This window comes from Hyla sarda, chromosome 5 (assembly GCF_029499605.1).
Source record: "Hyla sarda isolate aHylSar1 chromosome 5, aHylSar1.hap1, whole genome shotgun sequence".
NCBI lineage: Eukaryota > Metazoa > Chordata > Amphibia > Anura > Hylidae > Hyla > Hyla sarda.
In genome coordinates this window covers 245,976,433-245,994,253 of record NC_079193.1, presented here as the reverse complement: position 1 = coordinate 245,994,253, position 17,821 = coordinate 245,976,433, and the positions used below count along the sequence as shown (strand labels likewise).

Sequence of the window (17,821 nt, the reverse complement as noted above, 5' to 3'; positions counted from 1 at the left end):
TCCCCTTGTCATCATCCCACACCCCCCCTTCATCATCCCCTTGTCATCATCCCCACCCCCCTTCATCATCCCCTTGTCATCATCCCACACCCCCCCCTTCATCATCCTCTTGTCATCATCCGCTCTCAGTGGTCTTCAACCTGCGGACCTCCAGAGGTTTCAAAACTACAACTCCCAGCAAGCCCGGGCAGCCATCGGCTGTCCGGGCTTGCTGGGAGTTGTAGTTTTGAAACCTCTGGAGGTCCACAGGTTGAAGACCACTGCGGCCTTCGACATGATCCAGCCCCCTCTCACCCCCTTTAGTTCTGTACAGTACTCGCCTCCGCTCGGCGCTGGTCCGGTGCTGCAGGCTGTCCGGTGAGGAGGTCGTCCGGTGGGATAGTGGTTCCGGGCTGCTATCTTCACCGGGGGCGCCTCTTCTCCGCGCTTCGGGCCCAGAATAGAGGCGTTGCCTTGACGATGACGCAGAAGTACGTTGTTAATGAACGTACCTCTGCGTCGTCGTCAAGGCAACGTGAATATTCTGGGGCTGGGCCCGAAGCGCTTAGAAGAGGCCTCCCCGGTGAAGATAGCAGCCCGGAACCACTATCCCACCGGACGACCTCCTCTCCGGACAGTCCTGCAGCACCGGACCAGCGCCGAGCGGAGGTGAGTACTGTACAGAACTAAAGGGGGTGACAGGGGGCTGGATGATGTCGAAGGCCGCAGTGGTCTTCAACCTGCGGACCTCCAGAGGTTTCAAAACTACAACTCCCAGCAAGCCCGGACAGCCGATGGCTGCCCGGGCTTGCTGGGAGTTGTAGTTTTGAAACCTCTGGAGGTCCGCAGGTTGAAGACCACTGCGGGTGGAGAGTTCACTCGAGTATAAGCCGAGGGAGGTGTTTTCAGCACGAAAAATCGTGCTGAAAAACTCTGCTTATACTCGAGTATATACGGTAATTTGTTAAAAAAGGAAAAACTTTAATTTTGCATCATAAAGAAAGTATTCAGACTCTTTGCTATGCCACTTGAGATGGTTCTGCACCTTGATTGGAGTCACCTGTGGTAAATTCATCTGATTGGACGTGATTTGGAAAGACACAGCCCTGTCTATATAATGTCTTACAGCTGACAACGCATATCAGAGCAAAATCCAAGCCACTTTGTTATTATAGGGTATTGAGTGCAGAATAATATTGGAAAACATGATTAGATTTTTTTTCTTTTAATTTAGCACACAGTAAAGAAAAACAAAAGAAGACAACTTTCTTTATGCACTGTGTATAAACTTTTATTTAAAGGGGTATTCCAGGCCAAAACTTTATATATATATATATATATATATATATATATATATATATATATATATATATATATCAACTGGCACCGGAAAGTTAAACAGATTTGTAAATTACTTCTATTAAAAAATCTTAATCCTTCCAATAGTTATTAGCTTCTGAAGTTTTCTGTCTAACTGCTCAATGATGATGTCACGTCTCGGGAGCTGTGCATGATTGGAGAATATCCCCATAGGAACTGAACAGCTCCTGGGACGTGAGTCATCAGAGAGCAGTTAGACAGAAAACAATAACTGAACTTCAGAAGCTAATAACTATTGGAAGGATTAAGATTTTTTAATAGAAGTAATTTACAAATCTGTTGATATATATATATATATATATATATATATATATATATATATATATATATATATATATATAAGTTTTGGCCTGGAATACCCCTTTAATCCTCTAAAAACACACAAAAAGAAGAATGAAGTGTATCAGTATTGTGCAGAGAATTATATTAAGGAAAGCTAGCCTAAACACAGACTGCTAAAATGCCACAGTTTCTCTCAGAGTGCAATGATAGCACCTCATGGATACCCCAAAAAATGTACTCGTCATCATAGGTCCTCCCAACGTGTTTCTATCACAGGTAACTGTGACATCATCAGGGAAGCACCCTTAGGTATAGAGCAATTAATCAGAACCCTAGGAGATATGTCTACTCCAAAAGATCCCTTTTATAGTATAGTAACAATGACACTTTTAAATCACCATAGCATTCTAGTGTTATAGTATATTGCATCATCCCCATATCATTATAGCATCATGGCATTAGCCATTATTCAGCTGTTTGCATTAACAGATGGGATAAGAATATCAGGATCCCAGTTCCAGGTCATTCAGTGTACATGACCACAAGTGCAGGATCTGCTAGATCCTGTTTTAAAGAAAACAAGCAACAGCTCTTGCAGTGGCAGATCGGTTAGCTGTACATGCCAGACCCCTGCTTTGTTTACTTTGAAACAGGATCTACTAATCAATGTCCAGCACTTGGGGTCTGTACAGTGAATGACCTGGGACTGGAACTGGGATCCTAGCATTCTTACCCCATCTGTTAATGCAAACAGCTGAATATTGGCTATTGCCATGATGCTATAATGATATAGTGATGATGCTATAATGATATGGTGATGATGCAATATGCTATAACGCTAGAATGATATGGTGACTTAAAAGTGTCATTGTTACTATACTATAATAGGGATCTGTTGGAGTAGAAATATCTCCTAGGGTTCTGAATAATTGCTCTATACCTAATGGCACTCCCCTGATGACATCTCAGTTACCTGCGATAGAAACACGTTGGAAGGAACTATGATGACGGGTACATTTTTGGGATATCCATGCATAATCCTATCATTGCACCACGGTTGAGAGAAACTGTGGAATTTTAGCAGTCTATGTTTAGGTTTGCTTTACATAATATAATTCTAGACACAATACTGAAACACTTTATTTTTGTTTGTTTTTAAAGGATTAAATAAAAGTTTTATTTTAAAGGCACCCCCACGGTATGGTCAGCTGTGGAGATGAGCGAAGTTACAGTGATTCGATTGGTCACAAACTTCTCGGCTCGGCAGTTGCTGACTTTAGTCTGCATGAATTAGTTCAGTTTCAGGTGCTCCTGTGGGCTGGAAAAGATGGATAGAGTCCTAGGAGAGAGTCTCCTAGGACTGTATCCACCTTTTCCAGGGCACCGGAGCACCTGAAAGCTGAACTAATTTATGCAGGCTAAAGTCAGCAACCCCGAGCCGAGAAGTGACAAATCAAATCACTGTAAATCACAAATCAAATCACTGTAACGTAGCTCATCTATAGTCAGCTAGTGTTGGTGGTATATTTTATTGCTGGGAGGTTCACAATAGGGTTGTGTGCAGGACCATAAAATCAGTGTACATAGTTATATACATCAGTACAAATGTGGTATGAACCTAGTCCATTTATGTGAATGGTCTATGGATGTACATTGCAAATATTTAGAAAACATAGCTATATTTCCTATACATTTGAGTGAAGAGTTCCGTAAGTAGCTTCAAAATTATTTCTTTCTGTCTGTCATGAACTGATGTGATAGCCTAAAAGAAGATCTGCATTGTTAGACACTTATCCCCTATCCACAGGATAGGGGATAAGTGTGTAATCACTCTGCCATGCAGAAGGCAGGTCAGCCGCAGCATGCCCCCTCAATGTATCTCTATGGGAACGTTGGAAACGCAGTGTTTGTGCATCCCCGTCTTTCCCATAGAGCTTCATGGAGGGGACGTGAGATCGACAACACGCGCATCAGCCGCAGCAATGCTGGGTCCCCTACAGGAGATCGTGGGGGGGGGGCAGCAGTCAGATAGGGGATAAGTGTCTAACACTGCAAAACTCATTTAAATGAGCCTGACAACTGCAGGACTCATCATATTACAGAATCTCTCCTGATGACACTGGTATTATCACCAGCAGAAACGCAGTGAGAGAAACAATTGGTGTTAATATTTTGTACATAAGACAGCATGAGCTGTGTTACCCTATAAGATAAGAATATACCATATCTTCTACCTCTGGTGTGTCTGTCATGGATAACGCATTCCTGAGGTGTGGATACTAACACCTTAGTCATTTCCATTTTATACCTTTGTGTATTTTTTGCTTTTTGGTGTAGGGATCACGTTTGCCTCAGTTGGTGGTTTTTAACTGATCCAATAAAAATTAGTTTCAGGCACTTCTTCTTTTGTTATTTATTTTTTATTAGCCAAATAAAGTTTCAAAAAAGGACAGAACAGGAAAACAAAAACAAATTTTAACTTAACTGAAATAAGTTAAAATTGAAATGTTCTTTAGTTTACTACAAGTTACAACAGGGATTTTGACCAATAACAGTTGAAAAAAACTAAAAATAAATAAAACTACAATTATATCATCAACCTAATACAGCAGTTAAATATATATGTAGTTTACTTTAGATAAAACTGCAGCATGGTCAGTAGAATTCCTACTCTAAATATTTAAGTCAAAGTCTCCTGAGTAAATTCTTCAAGGAACACTGCATGTCCTAAACGGAATCCTAAAACATAGAAAAAAATAAAGAAAGACAATTATAAGTAATTTCATCCCTACCACCAACAAGACCGTTCACATATTGTATTTTATTTACATCTGCAATAGTTGGTCCTGTACTCTTCAAAGATATATTGTATCACCTGAATGGTCAAACAAAGATAACTTCTTGTGGCTGTTCTTATTGCCTATATAAAGTATATGACAATAGTTCCTTTACTTGTACAGTTCTAAACTCTGAAATTAAAATTCAGAAGAGGCAATGGACATGTATTCACTTCTCTTACTGCCCTTTGTAGGCAGGCCACCTGAACAGACAAGCTGTTGCTAGATTGTTGTCATTTCCTTTGAGAAAATATATATTTTACAGGTCATAGGTCATTCCTACAAAATGCCTTTTTTTTCCATTTTGAGAGCAAAACTAAATGCAAATCTGTCAATCAGCAACACCAGAGGAATACAACAGTGGTCTCCATCTGTGGCCCTCCCAAATGTTGTAAAATATCAACTCCCAGCATGCCCGGACAGCCAGCGGCTGCAACATCTGGAGGGCCACAGTTAGAGACCACTGATCTAAAAGAGAACTTAGTGCATAGCAGTGTAAGAAGTTCTCCAATAACTAAATGTTATAACATGTCAAACATGAGAAACATTGAAAGGTTTGATGCACGGCACCTATGAATACATTTACTGGTAGTCAGTTTCAGTGGATAGCTGGCTGTGCAAGTGTGGTTTCCTTCCACTGATATAAGGGTGAGTAATGGAAACTCCTGTATAATGTCACTTAAAGAGGTACTCTGCCCCTAGATATCTTATCCACTATCCAAAGGATGGGGGATAAGATGTCTGATCACGGGGGTCCCACGGCTGGGAACCCCCGTGATCTCTCCTGCAGCACCCTGTGTCATCTGCTGCACGGAGCAAACTTCGTTCCGTGCAGCAGATGACACGGGGTGCTGCAGGAGAGATGGCGGGGGTTCCCAGGCGCTGGACCCCCGCCATCAGACATTTTATCCCCCATCCTTTGGATAGTGGATAAGATGAATAGGGGCGGAGTACCTCTTTAAAGGTTTCAGGAAATGGTGTGTTTGTTAGAAAAGAGGATACTAAAATATGCTGTCACCAAAAACACAAAACTAGGACCTGTCTGGTATAGTCAGTAACCATACGATTTCCAGACTCTGTACCTCAGAAGCTGATTTATTTATCTAGGTGATATAGGAATAACTTATGCATAAACCATGCAACTTTAACAAGAACTTTCCACAATAATACATGAGATCTTCTACATGTCACTGTAATTTTCCATCTTGGCAAAATATAACCCCTGAAGGACTAAAATACCAAAAATGTGTCATAGAAACTTCAGGCTTAACTGTTTTTAACCAATACCAGGGTCTTTTGAACCTACATTAGGGTCATGGTTACAGTCTATGACTATAGGGAAGGCTTTTAGTTTGGACGACATTGATGAAAATGATAATTTAAGATTTTCTTAGTTATTATGACGGAAAATATATGACAGGAATGGAACATAGCCAGAGACACAGATCTAGAGATGGTTTCATTCATAGAAGCCATGGCTGATGCCAAGGCAGAGTGCACCGACCTATTGACCAATTGCTGCACTTGGTCAGCTGACATTAGCTTGTGCTCAGAGACGGGGCCATCCCCCATGGTCATGTCAGCCTTATTTTCAGACATTATGAAACTATATTGGGTATATGGACAAAACCTGTCAGAATCAACCGGGGGCTGTGGAAAAAACACTGGTAGAGAAGACACAGTTAAATGAGTGTTCAGGTGTACACTAACCACTGCATGCAGAGCAAACACTTTAATATAAAATACATTATGCAAACATTGAAACTCAAACACACACCGTCCGACTACATATATAGATATGTGTGTATATATATATATATATATATATACACACACATATATACACACACACACACACACACACACACACACACACACATATATATATATATATATATATATATATATATATATATACTAGCAGGCACTCATAGGAGCCTGCGACATAAACCACCTATGTACAGCTAAGACAGGAGGGGAAGCCGGAGTTGGACCGCACGGCTGCTGACGGGGCGTGTCCGCGGATATGCTGGAAGTCTTGCGACGTCTGTCACGCTGCTGCGCAAATGCGTGCGCACGCGAGAGCGCAGCCAAGATGCGAGAGGGGGCGGGAGCAAGTCCTCGGAGAAGAAGCCTGACATCACCCGCAATGGCGGGGCGCCGGCCCGAGAACAGTATGAACAATCAATGAAAGGAAAACCAGGCCAGGGGAGAGTGGCCGGACAGGGAGCTCCGCCTAAAGAAAAAAAGGGGGGAATCAGAACAAAAACCTGTATAGAGATAGACCAATAGACAGCGTATGAAATACTAACCCTGGGCCTGCCACTTAACCAGTAAAGAATAAGAAAGAGCGAATGAACAGAAGAGCGAATTAAAAAAGGAGTGTGGGTAGGGACACTGTATGAACAGTGGGGCACAACCAGGAGCTCCCCACTGCAAAATCCCCACACAACAGGAGCTGGTTACTTATCTGTGTACTCAGCTATTGAGCAGAAAGAAAGAGGAAGAGGCGGATCCAGAGTCAGTTTATATGGAGCATCCACGAATGGGATTGAATGGATTGAAAGTGGGAGGTGCAGGGGGTTGCTATGTGCCTTGCACATTTTTTCTTCAGTTTTACTAAGTTTACATTGCATGTTTCTTTCTGCTATTGAGCTTAATAAAGAGAGAATATGCATTTGATACGAGCCTCCTGTCTGCCATAAAATTACTGGTTTTTGCTCCAATGCTCCATTCTTCTTTAATCCCCAGTCTACTGACCAGCATCTTCATTGTAACGCCTGTGGTGCGGCTACTGTGCATGTGGAGGAGAGACAGTTTAATGCAGAATGGAGCTCTATTCTACATCATAACACCTGTGGCTGTAGCTATTTTACATGCCCAGGAGAGGAGGCACAGCACAGGGGAGGAGGTGTTAAAATAAACATGCTGACTGGACCTTACTGTGGCCCAAGGGCTTAGGAATGCCTCCCGGGCACCAAGCAGGATCATTAGCATATCCAGAAGACCTGGGATTACAGCAGAATGGAGGCAAGAACTAGTAAGTATTATTTTAATCAGTGTCACACTACAAGCCTGTACCAACTGGTTAGTGCGGATGACACTGATGACAGATTCTCTTTAATCACAGACTGTGACTATGACCCTCCTGTAGGTTCAACAGACTCTGGTACTGGTTCGAAATAGTTAAGCCTGAAATTTCTATGACACATTTTAGGTATTTTAGCCTTGCAGAGGTCCGTGAAATTTTTTTACGACAGCAAAACATAGATAAAGTCATGGACGTAAATGTTGGCACCCCTGAAATTTTTCTAGAAAATGAAGTATTTCTCACAGAAAAGGATTGCAGTAACACATGTTTGGCTATACAGATGTTTATTCCCTTTGTGTGTATTGGAACTAAACCAAAAAAGGGAGGAAAAAAAGCAAATTGGACATAATGTCACACCAAACTCCAAAAATGGGCTGGACAAAATTATTGGCACCCTATCAAAATTGTGGAGAAATAAGATTGTTTCAAGAATGTGATGCTCCTTTAAAGGGGTAGTCCAGTGGTGAAAAACTTATCCCCTATCCTAAGGATAGGGGTTAAGTTTCAGATCGATGGGGGCCTGACCGCTGGGGCCCCCCGCGATCTCTCTGTATGGGGACCCGGCTCGCTGGCCAGATAGCGTGTGTTGAATACCGCACGAAGTGGCGGCTGACACGCCCCCTCAATACATCGCTATGGCAGAGCCGGAGATTGCCGAAGGTAGCGCTCCGACAAAGAGTTGTATTGGGTAGGCGTGTCAGCCGCCGCTTCGTGCGGTGGTCAACATGCCCCCTTCCCGCGGGCTGCCGGTGCCCCGTACAGAAGATCGCGGGGGGCCCCAACGGTCGGACCCACTGCGATCTGAAACTTATCCCCTATCCTTAGGATAGGGGATACGTTTTTCACCACTGGATATGTTCTTTAAACTCACCTGGGGCAAGTAAGAGGTGTGGGCAATATTAAAATCACACCTAAAAGCATTTTTGGAGTTTGGTGTGGCATTATGTCCAATGTGCTTTTTTTCCTCCCTTTTTTGGTTTAGCTCCAACATACAAAAAGGGATTAAACATGTGTATAGCAAAGCACGTGCTACTGCAATCCTTTTCTGTGAGAAATATCTCAATTTCTAGAAAAAATTTCAGGGGTGCCAACATTTAGGGCCATGATTGTATGTAGGAGATCTCAAGTTTCACTGTGGAAGATTCATGTGAAGCATCTTATGTCAACTGGATAAATAAATCAGCTTTTTGAAGGAGTCAGAAAATCTCATGGCTACTGACTATAATGGACAGGTCCTAGGACTACCAAAGAACGAGGCTTGGAGCAAGGAACGGCAAGTATCCTTTTCATCAGTGTCACCCGCACTACAAGCCTGTACCAACAAGTTAATGTGAGTGACACTGGTTCACTTTAAGAGACTTGTACAGGCTCGAAATTCTGTGAGAAGTGAGACAAATAAGTAGTGATTTTAGTCATGGAGGTTCTTTGATCTTAGGCTCTGTTCACAAAGTTTAAAATGAATACGGACGTATTTTGTTAATTATTTCAAACTGTGTGAACATCGCCTTAAGTGATCTTTTTATATATTTACTAAAATAACAATTATTGATGGATCTACTGTATCACATTAAAAAGGATTAGCATGTTTTATGTATAGATATGTTTGTAACTTACTGTGTAATTTGTACCAAAATAACTGTTGACTTTCTCTGTATTTAAATACACAACCAGATTTATTACATAAAATTCCTCAGCTTCTTTCATCCACATAAGTTCAGCATGAACCTTTCCCATGTCATCTGTATAGTTTAGCTCAAAGCTCTGCCCCATATAGTCGAAAAGAGTTTCTGAGGATTCAATTTCATGTAGCTTAACTGGGGCACTAAAACACCAATATGGAGTTTGTGATTCATCTGAAACGGTTACATCCATCAAGAAGCAGTTCTATAAGATGAAGAAAAAGAAGCTGTCCATTAGCAAACTGTCCATTATCCCTTGTAGACAGCTATAAATCTTCCTATATTAAAATATATATATATATATATATATATATTACATATATTTGTATTAACAAACAAAACTTATGACTGTCAAAATGAGGACACAAAAACAAACGGTGTGTAAGTGCTTCAACTATAGGTACTTTGTTTCCATGGACTCAGACAGCTGAAAGAGTATACTTAAAAGAAACAATGTATGGAAGACCATTCCCAAATACACTACAACATGGAAAGGGTCCAAACAGGATTGATCTGGGAATGAGGCATTTTAGTACACAATCAGGAGAACATCAGGAGGCATTTTAAAGGTACTTCAATCAGGAGAACATTTATTTAAGGGACAATCCATCTTTTCTTATACACTGAATACTTTCTACTATGATAACATAGCAGCTTAAACTACAATTAAAATGGTTCTGTGTTAATGGTGAAATAGAATGGAATTGGTAAACATTGGGTTTTTCCACAAATGTCTGATGCTCCTACATGCTCCTGTAGGCAGAGCTCTCACTGCTATTGTCTGAATGGCTTCTTAGGTGGTTACTAGGTAAAGTCTCACTTTGTCGGCATATGTACACTCTATTATGTAAAGTGCTGTTGAATAGGTTGTCGATATAAAATATTATTATGATCTACTGAATACATTAGACTGGTATAGAATAAAGGAATTTTTTTTTTCCAGATACAGTCTTTATTGCTGAAATTTGAAAGATAATTTCTTAGGCTCAGACAACTTCACAATTAACCAGACCTGTAGGTTTCTACCTTACCAGTTTTCAGAAAAGTCTGTTTTTTTCCCACCTGGAAGCCCCAACTGCATGAGAAATGAGTATCATCCACATGTGCCTATTCTTTTATTAACCCCTTAACGATCATGGACATGTATACACGTCCATGTGCCGTTAAGGTGGTATGACACGGGCTCCCGACTCGAGCCTGCATCATACCGGCCGGCCCCCAGCAGATTCCTGTAGATAGGGGCCAGCGTTAATAGCCGACATGCGGCGATCGCCGCGGCCGGCTAATAACCCTTTAGTTCGCCGCTGTCAAAACTGACAGCGGCGTCCAAAGGTGCCTTTATTCCATCCCTGGTGGTCCAGTTGTGTGGTTCGGCTCCCCGCAGCGCAGAAACGGAGGCCCCAAAAATTTACAAAATGGTGTTTTTTCTTCAATTCTGTCGCACAATTATTTTTTTCCGGTTTCGCCATAGATGTTTGGGCAAAATGACTGATGTCATTACAAAGTAGAATTGGTGACGCAAAAAATAAGCCATCATATGGATTTTTAGGTGCAAAATTTAAAGGATTATGATTTTTAAAAGGTGAGGAGGAAAAAACGAAAGTGCAAAAAACTGAAAAATGCTTGGTCTGTTAAGTAGGGTTCACACTGTGTTTTGTGTTTACTTTTCACTGTTTTCCATTTTAATATGTCTTTTTGCTATATAAAACAGCTTATTAGTCTACGCTGTTATTTCCAGAAAATGAGAAACAGATACTGTTGTATGTACCTACTTTCTTAGCATTCCTTTATTGTATACATTTCTATTGCTTTGACTAGTATAAAACCCACATTAAATGTAAACACAAACATATTGTGAACCCAGCCTTAGAGGTCCAGTTAGTTCTGGGATTGGGCAATATCGCCAACCATTTTCTTAATAGTTGTATACTGTAAGCTGAATACTGTTTGCAGAATATTTGGATGAGAGCACCTAGCCGTTTTGTTACACTCTGGGTATCCATGAAATCTGGTTATCTCTGGTACACTGGATGACTATAATCTTCCTGAAGATCATTGTGTACCTGCATGCTCCTGATACGTAAATAAGGTAATGAAACTCACTGTGCAAGGTAGGTGTCCCAGTCATCCAAATATGTCCGAAAGCCTTCCCACTGGCGAAAACTAAAATAACTGACCATGGAAGTGCATCTTTATTACATTTATAATGTATTTATACTGTTGAAATTCAACTTACCTTTATACTTCCACTTATTGTCAGAGTCTCCCAGAAAAATCCAACTGTACCCGCAACAGCTGTGTGCATTCTGTTTTGCATAAATCCGATAGCTGTCATTCGTAAGTAGCCATTCTTTATATATTCTTAAAAACATAGGTATAAAGGAAATTTTTTTCAATCTCATCAATCCTTACAACCTCTAAACTTAAAACGGGTGATGAACAACACCAAATACAAATAATATATAAAATATACATAATATGATGTTCAATATCTGAAGAATGACAGTCACCGAATGCAGTACTTATGCAGAACGGGAAGTGTAAAATGATGGAATAAGCTGGTTTTATGTGGCACTAGAGCTTATACAGTGATACTAATAAAATTAAATTCTTCATAATTTTCAAGATCTCTGCATGGAAAGTTTTGGAATGGAAAGTTTCACTTTTTACAACCAGAGCATAAAAATGCTCCATAATGTCCCATAATATTAATGAAACAGACAGAACAAGATTAACAGTTATAGCTTTCAGCATCCAGGGAAACACCAGTAATAGCAGACATCGGTGAACACGCTACAGTGGATTGCTGATTATACTGATCAGTACTATGCACATGCATAGCACGGAACAGTAATAGAAATCAAGTGATTGCTATGAAAAGTCCCCTATAAAAAAAAGTGAAAAAAATAGTCAAAAAAAGAGTTATTAAAATTTATATCCCCATCGTAAATGTAAAGAAAGATATTGCCACATGCATTGTGTAATCCACAATACCGTATTTTCAGGTGTATTCGACAACTGGGCATATAAGACGATCCCGAACTTTTACAGTTAAAATATAGAGTTTGGAATATACTTGCCGTATAAGACTACTCCTCTATCATGATGTACTGTACCTTACCATAGTTCCCCCTAAATAAGGTTGTCAGCATAGTTCCCCCCACATTAGGTTGTCAGTATAGTTCCCCCCACATTAGGTTGTCAGCATAGTTCCCCCCACATTAGGTTGTCAGCATAGTTCCCCCCACATTAGGTTGTCAGCATAGTTCCCCCCACATTAGGTTGTCAGCATAGTTCCCCCCACATTAGGTTGTCAGTTTAGTTCCCCCCACATTAGGTTGTCAGCTTAGTTCCCCCCACATTAGGTTGTCAGCATAGTTCCCCCCACATTAGGTTGTCAGCATAGTTCCCCCCACATTAGATTGTCAGCATAGTTCCCCCCACATTAGGTTGTCAGCATAGTTCCCCCTACATTAGGTTGTCAGCATAGTTCCCCTACATTAGGTTGTCAGCATAGTTCCCCCTACGTTAGGTTGGCAGTATTGTTCCCCCCACATTAGGTTGTCAGCATAGTTCCCCCACATTAGGTTGTCAGCATAGTTCCCCCACATTAGGTTATCAGCATAGCTCCCCCAAATTAAGTTATCAGTATAGTTCCCCCACATTAGGTTGGGAGTATAGTTCCCCACACATTAAGCTGGCAGTATAGTTCCCCTACATTAGGTTGTAGTCCCCCACATTAGGTTGGCTGTATACCCCCACATTAGGTTGTAGTTACCCCACATTAGGTTGGCAGTATAGTTCCCCCCACATTTGGTAGGCAGTGGACCCCACAGGCATACAGCCTTCAGCCATAAACAGTGTATGGCTGGAGGCTGTATGTCTGTGTACTGCCCCACTTCAGTGCTCCAACCACCGCTCCTCCGGTCAGGGGTCATGATCTACTGCTATGGCCTATAGGCCATAGCAGTAGGTCCCAGGACCAGAGAAGTGGTGGTCAGAGCACTGAAGATGACGTGCCACTGGTAACTTACCATGCGTGCGTACGTGTCCTCGCTGCTCCACCAATTGTATGGGCGCACACACAGATGTCAGTGACGTACCTGCGTCTATCTATCTCATATCTATCTCTCATATCTATATCTATCTTTCTTTTTCTCATATCTATCTATTTATCTATCAATCAATCTAATAGCTATCTATTTATTTATCTCTCATATCTATCTGTCTTTCTATTTATCTTATATCTATCTATCTATCTTATATTCAGGGATTTTCCTGAGTCCTGAGAAGGAGACCGCTGCTTTTTTAATTTTTTATTTACCCTTAGCATACTTAAAGGAAAACTGTCAGCAAAGTCACCCGCACTAACCAGTGTTACTGGCTTGTAGTGCAGGTGAAACTGATTAAAATGATGCTAACCTTGCACAGGTCCGTCGCCTCGTTCCGTTGTTTTATTCTGTTTTGTTATTATGGTAATGAGGACCAAGTGGCACAGGCGGGGTGAGAAGCTTGCCTTCGGGCACTGTGACATCAGCCGGGCTAATATATATTCATTCCCTCCCTTTCCCTCTCCTCTCCGCTTTCCAAACACGTCTTGAATACACCCGGAAGCGGCCTCGGCTCAGCTTCAGTACAGCCCAGGAAGCGGTACATGTGCAGAAAACATGTTTAGAAAGCAGAGAGAAGACTTAAAGGGAGTGAATGAATATTAATTAGCCCGACTGATGTCCCAGTGCCTGAAGGCAAGCTTCTCACGCCGCCCTTGCCACTTGGTCCTCATTACCATAATAACAAAACAGAATATAACAACAGAACGAGGCGACAGACCTGGGCAAGGTTAGCATCATTTTAATCAGTGTCACCCGCACTACCAGCCAGTACCACTGGTTTGTGCGGGTGACTTTGCTGACAGTTTTCCTTTAAACAGCAGAAAGGGGGCCCACTTCCAACCCCTAACCCCAAGTCTAGCCCCAAACCTCTATTCATTTAAACTGCAGGATGGGCTGTGGGTACTTTAAAGTCTGCACAGGGGCTGCCAGGGGTAGGCACTACTTACTGGGGGCACTATCTACTGGGAGCATTACCTACCTGGGTAAAGTACCTACTGGGGTTACTACCTACTGAGGACACTACCTATCATGGGCATTACCTAACTGGGGCACTACCTACTGAGGGCACTACCTACTAGGGGCATTAACTACCTGGGGGGGGCACTAGCTACCGGAACATTACCTATCTTGGGGCTTACTTACTCCCTACAAGGGTATTATTAACCTGCGGTGGTACTACCTACTGGGGACATTACCTCCTACCTACCTTTTGGGGCATTAACTACAACCTACCTGAGAGCATCACCTGGTACCTACTGGGGGCATAACCTACCTGGGGGCACTACTTTCTGGTAGGATCACCTACAACCTACCTACTGGGGGCATTACCAAGGGCACTGAGAGTAGGGAACATGTGGGGAATGTGCTTAAAAAGTGTGGAGCCTAATGTGTTTGTTGCCTGGCAGATTCTACGGTGACAACTCATGATCGGAAGAAGAATTCATGAAGATCTAAGCAAGACAGAGAAGAAAAGAAAAGAGAACAACTCCAAGAAGATGCTTTCTGTGAGTCAGTAGATGTCACTGCACTGTAATCACTTTTACACCTTCAGCCCCTTTATAGAACCAGGATCACTACTATATGGGCTTTATATGGGAGATATTAGATTTATTTTCAGTGGTTTTTATACAGTCACTATGTGGTGGTAATGGTAGTGGTCATGGTCTAGCGGTATTATTCTAATTTGTATACTGGTATTATTGGTAATATTGGTCACAGTATATAGCATTTGGTCAGTAACAATATGATGGCAATATGTATGGTGATAATATTTCTCCTTATAAACCGGTGTTATTTTGTATCTTTATGGTTTATTTAGAGTAATGTGTTTTTATCATTGGAAATTGTCTTACCTTAACAGACTAGGTTCATAAAGTGTATTCAAGGCACATTTTATTTAATGAAATGAGTCCACAAAATCCAAAAATGTGTCAGGAGAAAGGTTGTGTCAGTATTTTTTACGTTAATATGCTCTATGTAAGTCTATGAAAAAGTGGATGTTTCGCACAAAATATGTTTAAAAAAATAAATAAATAAATTTTAGCGTCCGCGACATGTCACTTATTTACACGGCTTTAAAAAACATGTCCTTTTTTACACATATTGTGTGCACAGACAACTACTTTCCCATTACATAAAGCACATTAATATTAAAAATACATACATTTTGTATGTATATTTGTGCATGAACTGAAATATTGTTCTTTGATTTCTAATATAATGTATTTATGTACAATATTTTTGCGAATATAACAAAAAATATTAAAAAAACGACACAATCTTTCAGCGATTTTGCAGATCCATTTTTTAAAATGAAATACGCTTAAAATATACTGTGTGATCATAGCCTGTATAGCGTGTTCGTGTATATAAATAAATATATGTGTATATATATATATATATATGTATATATATATACACACACACACACACATATGCATAAATGTAAAAAAATATATCAACGGACAGAATTGCTGATTTTTGTTCACTTAATGTAGCAGAAAAAAAGAGGTAATCCAAAAAGTCCCATCAAAATAAAAATGGTACTGATAAAAAATACAGATCACAAAGCAAAAAAAATAGCCCCCATACAACTCCATATATGGAAAAATAAGAAAGTTATAGGGGTCAGAAGAGAAGATTTTGAACATACTGATTTATTTTTTAAAGATATAATGGAGATTTATCGAAACGTGCTGAGGAAAAATGGAGTGGTTGCCTAAAGCAACCAATCAAATAGGTGTGTACCCCTATAATGTGTCCTGTAGTCAATGTATGGTGAGTGGCAGTGCTGTGGCTCCAAGCCCGGCCAGTACTTTCTATAGCCACCCCGCATGTGTTCTGGTGTCACCTTCAAGTACATCAGTAACTAAAAAAAATTCTGATAATACAATTTAAAAAAAAACTATATAGAAAAAAAGTTGGTGGGGCAATGCATTTTCGGTTTCACAGCCTAAATTTTCGGTTTTGGTCCAAAATTTCCCTTTCGGTGCATCTCCACTTAGAACAGTTCCTTATTTCAACCAATAAAAAAAAGAAAATGAAGAAACCAATATGTTAGAGGTTCATCCCTACTATATACCTAATTGCAGAGACCAATAATATATTTGAACAACCTTGTACCAAGATGTTTTATAGACACAAGAAGCCTTTCTTATTTAATATCTCTAGTGGCAGCCATACCTGTAAGGAAATATCCACGATGAGAAAATATTTAATTATGTCCTTATGATTTACTTCGTGGCCCCCGGCCAAAATGACTATAGCGACAGCAATGCCCTGACCATCTGCTATTAACATTTAATTAATATCAGGTTCAAAACAATATTCCCTGTACAAAGCTATCTAAACAAGATCCTGTGTGGTTCCGTACACCACTTAACTTTGTTTGACCTAATAAAGGCAACATCGTAAATGTACACAAATCTAAATATATACAGTATATTGTTATAAAAGGGAACATGTCACACTTAAAAGGCAGAATGTTATACAACAGGGGGATCTACGCAGACTGATATATGGTTTTGTAAGATAAGATTCATGATAACATGTCATTTAATAATGTAAATTTCTGCTGATTCTGGGCTAAGTAGTCAAGTAAGCATTCCTGCTCAGTTGTCAACAGCTATCTGTGTGTAAATGTGCTACAGAGGGATTTGTAGTTCACAGAGTTGGACCTCCCACTTGACTACTTAGCCCAGGATGAGCAAAGATTTACATGAAAAGTTATCCGTGACTCTTTTGTTCCCAATTTTTAAAAAACTTATGTGCGTTAAGCATTTTTCTATGTTTTAAATTAACATATTATTATAAAAATTATTATAAAAAAATTGAATACAAGTCCTAATAATACCACAGAGCATGGGCCACCCATTTACATAACTTTATTTTCCCTATTACCTCGTAGTCTCTTTATCCTTTGCACAGAGATTTTATCTAAAAAAAAAAAAGTTTCAATTTCCCCTCACAAATATTTTTTATTTTTTGTAGTAAACTTTATGGTCAAATAAAGAATGTAATTACTAAGTACAATGCTCAAAAAAATAAAGGGAACACTAAAATAACACATCCTAGATCTGAATGAATGGACTAATCGTATGAAATACTTTCGTCTTTACATAGTTGAATGTACTGACAACAAAATCACACAAAAATTATCAATGGAAATCAAATTTATCAACCCAAGGAGGTCTGGATATGGAGTCACCCTCAAAATCACAGTGGAAAACCACACTAGAGGCTGATCCAACTTTCATGTAATGGCCTTAAAGTAAGTCAAAATGAGGCTCAATAGTGTGTGTGGCCTCGTGCCCGCATGACCTCCCTACAATGCCTGGGCATGCTCCTGATGAGGTGGTCTCCTGAGGGATGTCCTCCCAGACCTGGACTAAAGCATCCGCCAACTCCTGGACAGTCTGTGGTGCAATGTGGCATTGGTGGATGGAGCGACACATGACGTCC

At 40.5% G+C, this 17,821-nt stretch overlaps 1 protein-coding gene across 4 annotated transcripts in view; it reads right to left on the bottom strand.

The window, feature by feature from the left end:
• Window positions 1–4,054: 4,054 nt before the first annotated feature.
• Window positions 4,055–17,821, bottom strand: part of FBXO15 (F-box protein 15) — a 122,127-nt gene continuing 108,360 nt past the window's right edge. For 3 of the 4 annotated variants that reach the window (XM_056521450.1, XM_056521448.1, XM_056521451.1), the window contains exons 10-13: window positions 17,261–17,296; window positions 11,485–11,609; window positions 9,184–9,453; window positions 4,055–4,380 (exon numbers count right to left, since the gene is read on the bottom strand). In XM_056521450.1, the coding sequence (XP_056377425.1) occupies window positions 4,369–4,380; window positions 9,184–9,453; window positions 11,485–11,609; window positions 17,261–17,296 (443 nt within the window). In that variant the 3' untranslated portion in view covers window positions 4,055–4,368. The remainder of the gene's footprint in view (window positions 4,381–9,183; window positions 9,454–11,484; window positions 11,610–17,260; window positions 17,297–17,821) is intronic. The other variant, XM_056521452.1, reaches the window with a different exon arrangement.